The following is a 1,649-nucleotide window of genomic DNA, read 5'->3' as shown; positions in this document are numbered from 1 at the left end:
AGGAAGGCTTCCTTAAACTCCTCCCATTCTATAGGATCCGCTCCCACCGGCCTATTAGCCTTCCATTGAGTGAACCAAATTTGGGCAACATCTTTCAATTGATAGGAGGCAAGCTCCGCCTTTTCTCTTGAAGTCACCCCCATAGCACTCACTACCTTATACACTTCATCCAAAAATTCTTGGGGATCCTCTCCCACCTTAGAACCTAGAAACACCGGAGGATTCATCCTCACAAAGTCTCTCAACTTAGAAGCCATAGTACCCTCATTAGCATTCACCCTAGGCCCCATATCTCTAGTCGCTTGAGCCGCCATGGCTCGGGCCAAGATTAAGAAAGCCGACCTAATCTCTTCATTGGTCATATCCGGGGGAACCACCGGAACCTCATTCTCTTGCTCACCTATAGGAACTTGATTGCATTGCACACCTTGACCATTTTGCACAACTTGGGGAGGAACTTCCTCATTCACATCCTCTTCTCCTACTCTCCTTGCGGGTCTCCCTCTTGTATTCATATCCTATAAACACAAGAGAAGGATAAGGATAAGAACACTTATAGAACCACACTCTAAGGCACGACTTTAAGAATATGAAAGAAGTGTAACTTCTAGCATCCTATAGCCTCTCGCTCATAGATGTGTCGCGACTCACACCGATGAACAAGACTCTACTAGATGTGGCATGTGAGACATCGATCCTAAAAAAAACATTTCCAAAATCTTATGCTCTGATACCATGTTTGTCACGACCCGGGAGCACCCCCAAGTCGTAACAAGGCGTACTCGACCCCGAAGGGGTCTTATACAAGCCACATAGTCATTCATTGCATTCAATAATGAAAATAGTGCGGAATAATAAAAAAACTTATTTACATCCACACATTTAAACTTCTTAAAACAACTTTAAAAACACACAGCGGAAGTCTAAGTCTCACATGGCCATCTTAGACACAAACAAAAACATAAGTAGGGACACGGCCCTTTACAATCAAAACAAAACTAAAAGTGTCTATTACATGAACAAAAGAACTTAAAAGTCTTGTCCTCGAATCCATGAGGACATACCAAGTCTTGGAGGAAAGCAATCCAACACTTCAAACTAGCTAGGAGGGATCACTTGCCGGAACCTACACTTATAGTAAAAATATGAAGAATATGGGTTAGTACACAAAATGTACTAAGTATGATGACCATGCAAAACATGCTTTAAAAGGGACATTTTAGTTAGAAACCATGCATTATGCCACCTTTTTGAAATATCATGAACAATAGCATAAAAGACATACAAGACAAGCATAACATCAAGTAAGTCATAATATCACCTTTAAACAATATCAACATGAAAACCTTTACCTTGGACCTTCACCTCAAGAAACCCTTATGCTATACCTCGTGCAATGTATGGATGGCGTCCCATACCACCATCCATACTAAGGCACCACATTTAGGTCACTTAAAGTAACTTATCATTCCTTTCTTTCACCTTTGCACAATATTCATACATAAGAGGTATATCATTAATTAAGACATGACAAGGGAAAATAACTCGTAATATAACCCAAGTATAACATGCATAACATATTAAGCATTTAAGAGCCAACATTCTTTAATAACCTCATTTAGGGTACATTCATGTCACAGTCATTAGGA

General features: G+C 40.2%; 1 protein-coding gene across 1 annotated transcript in view; it reads right to left on the bottom strand.

Annotated features, from left to right (window-relative positions):
- LOC107059645 (uncharacterized) overlaps positions 1–1,096 on the bottom strand; it is a 17,916-nt gene extending 16,820 nt beyond the window's left edge. Inside the window, exons 1-2 of the mRNA XM_015306365.1 lie at positions 1,065–1,096; positions 9–518 (exon numbers count right to left, since the gene is read on the bottom strand). Of these exons, the coding sequence (XP_015161851.1) occupies positions 9–515 (507 nt within the window). The 5' untranslated portion in view covers positions 516–518; positions 1,065–1,096. The remainder of the gene's footprint in view (positions 1–8; positions 519–1,064) is intronic.
- Positions 1,097–1,649: the final 553 nt, after the last annotated feature.

The sequence above is a fragment of the Solanum tuberosum genome, unplaced genomic scaffold, assembly GCF_000226075.1.
Source record: "Solanum tuberosum cultivar DM 1-3 516 R44 unplaced genomic scaffold, SolTub_3.0 scf00030, whole genome shotgun sequence".
NCBI lineage: Eukaryota > Viridiplantae > Streptophyta > Magnoliopsida > Solanales > Solanaceae > Solanum > Solanum tuberosum.
This window is presented reverse-complemented; position numbering and strand designations above follow the sequence as displayed.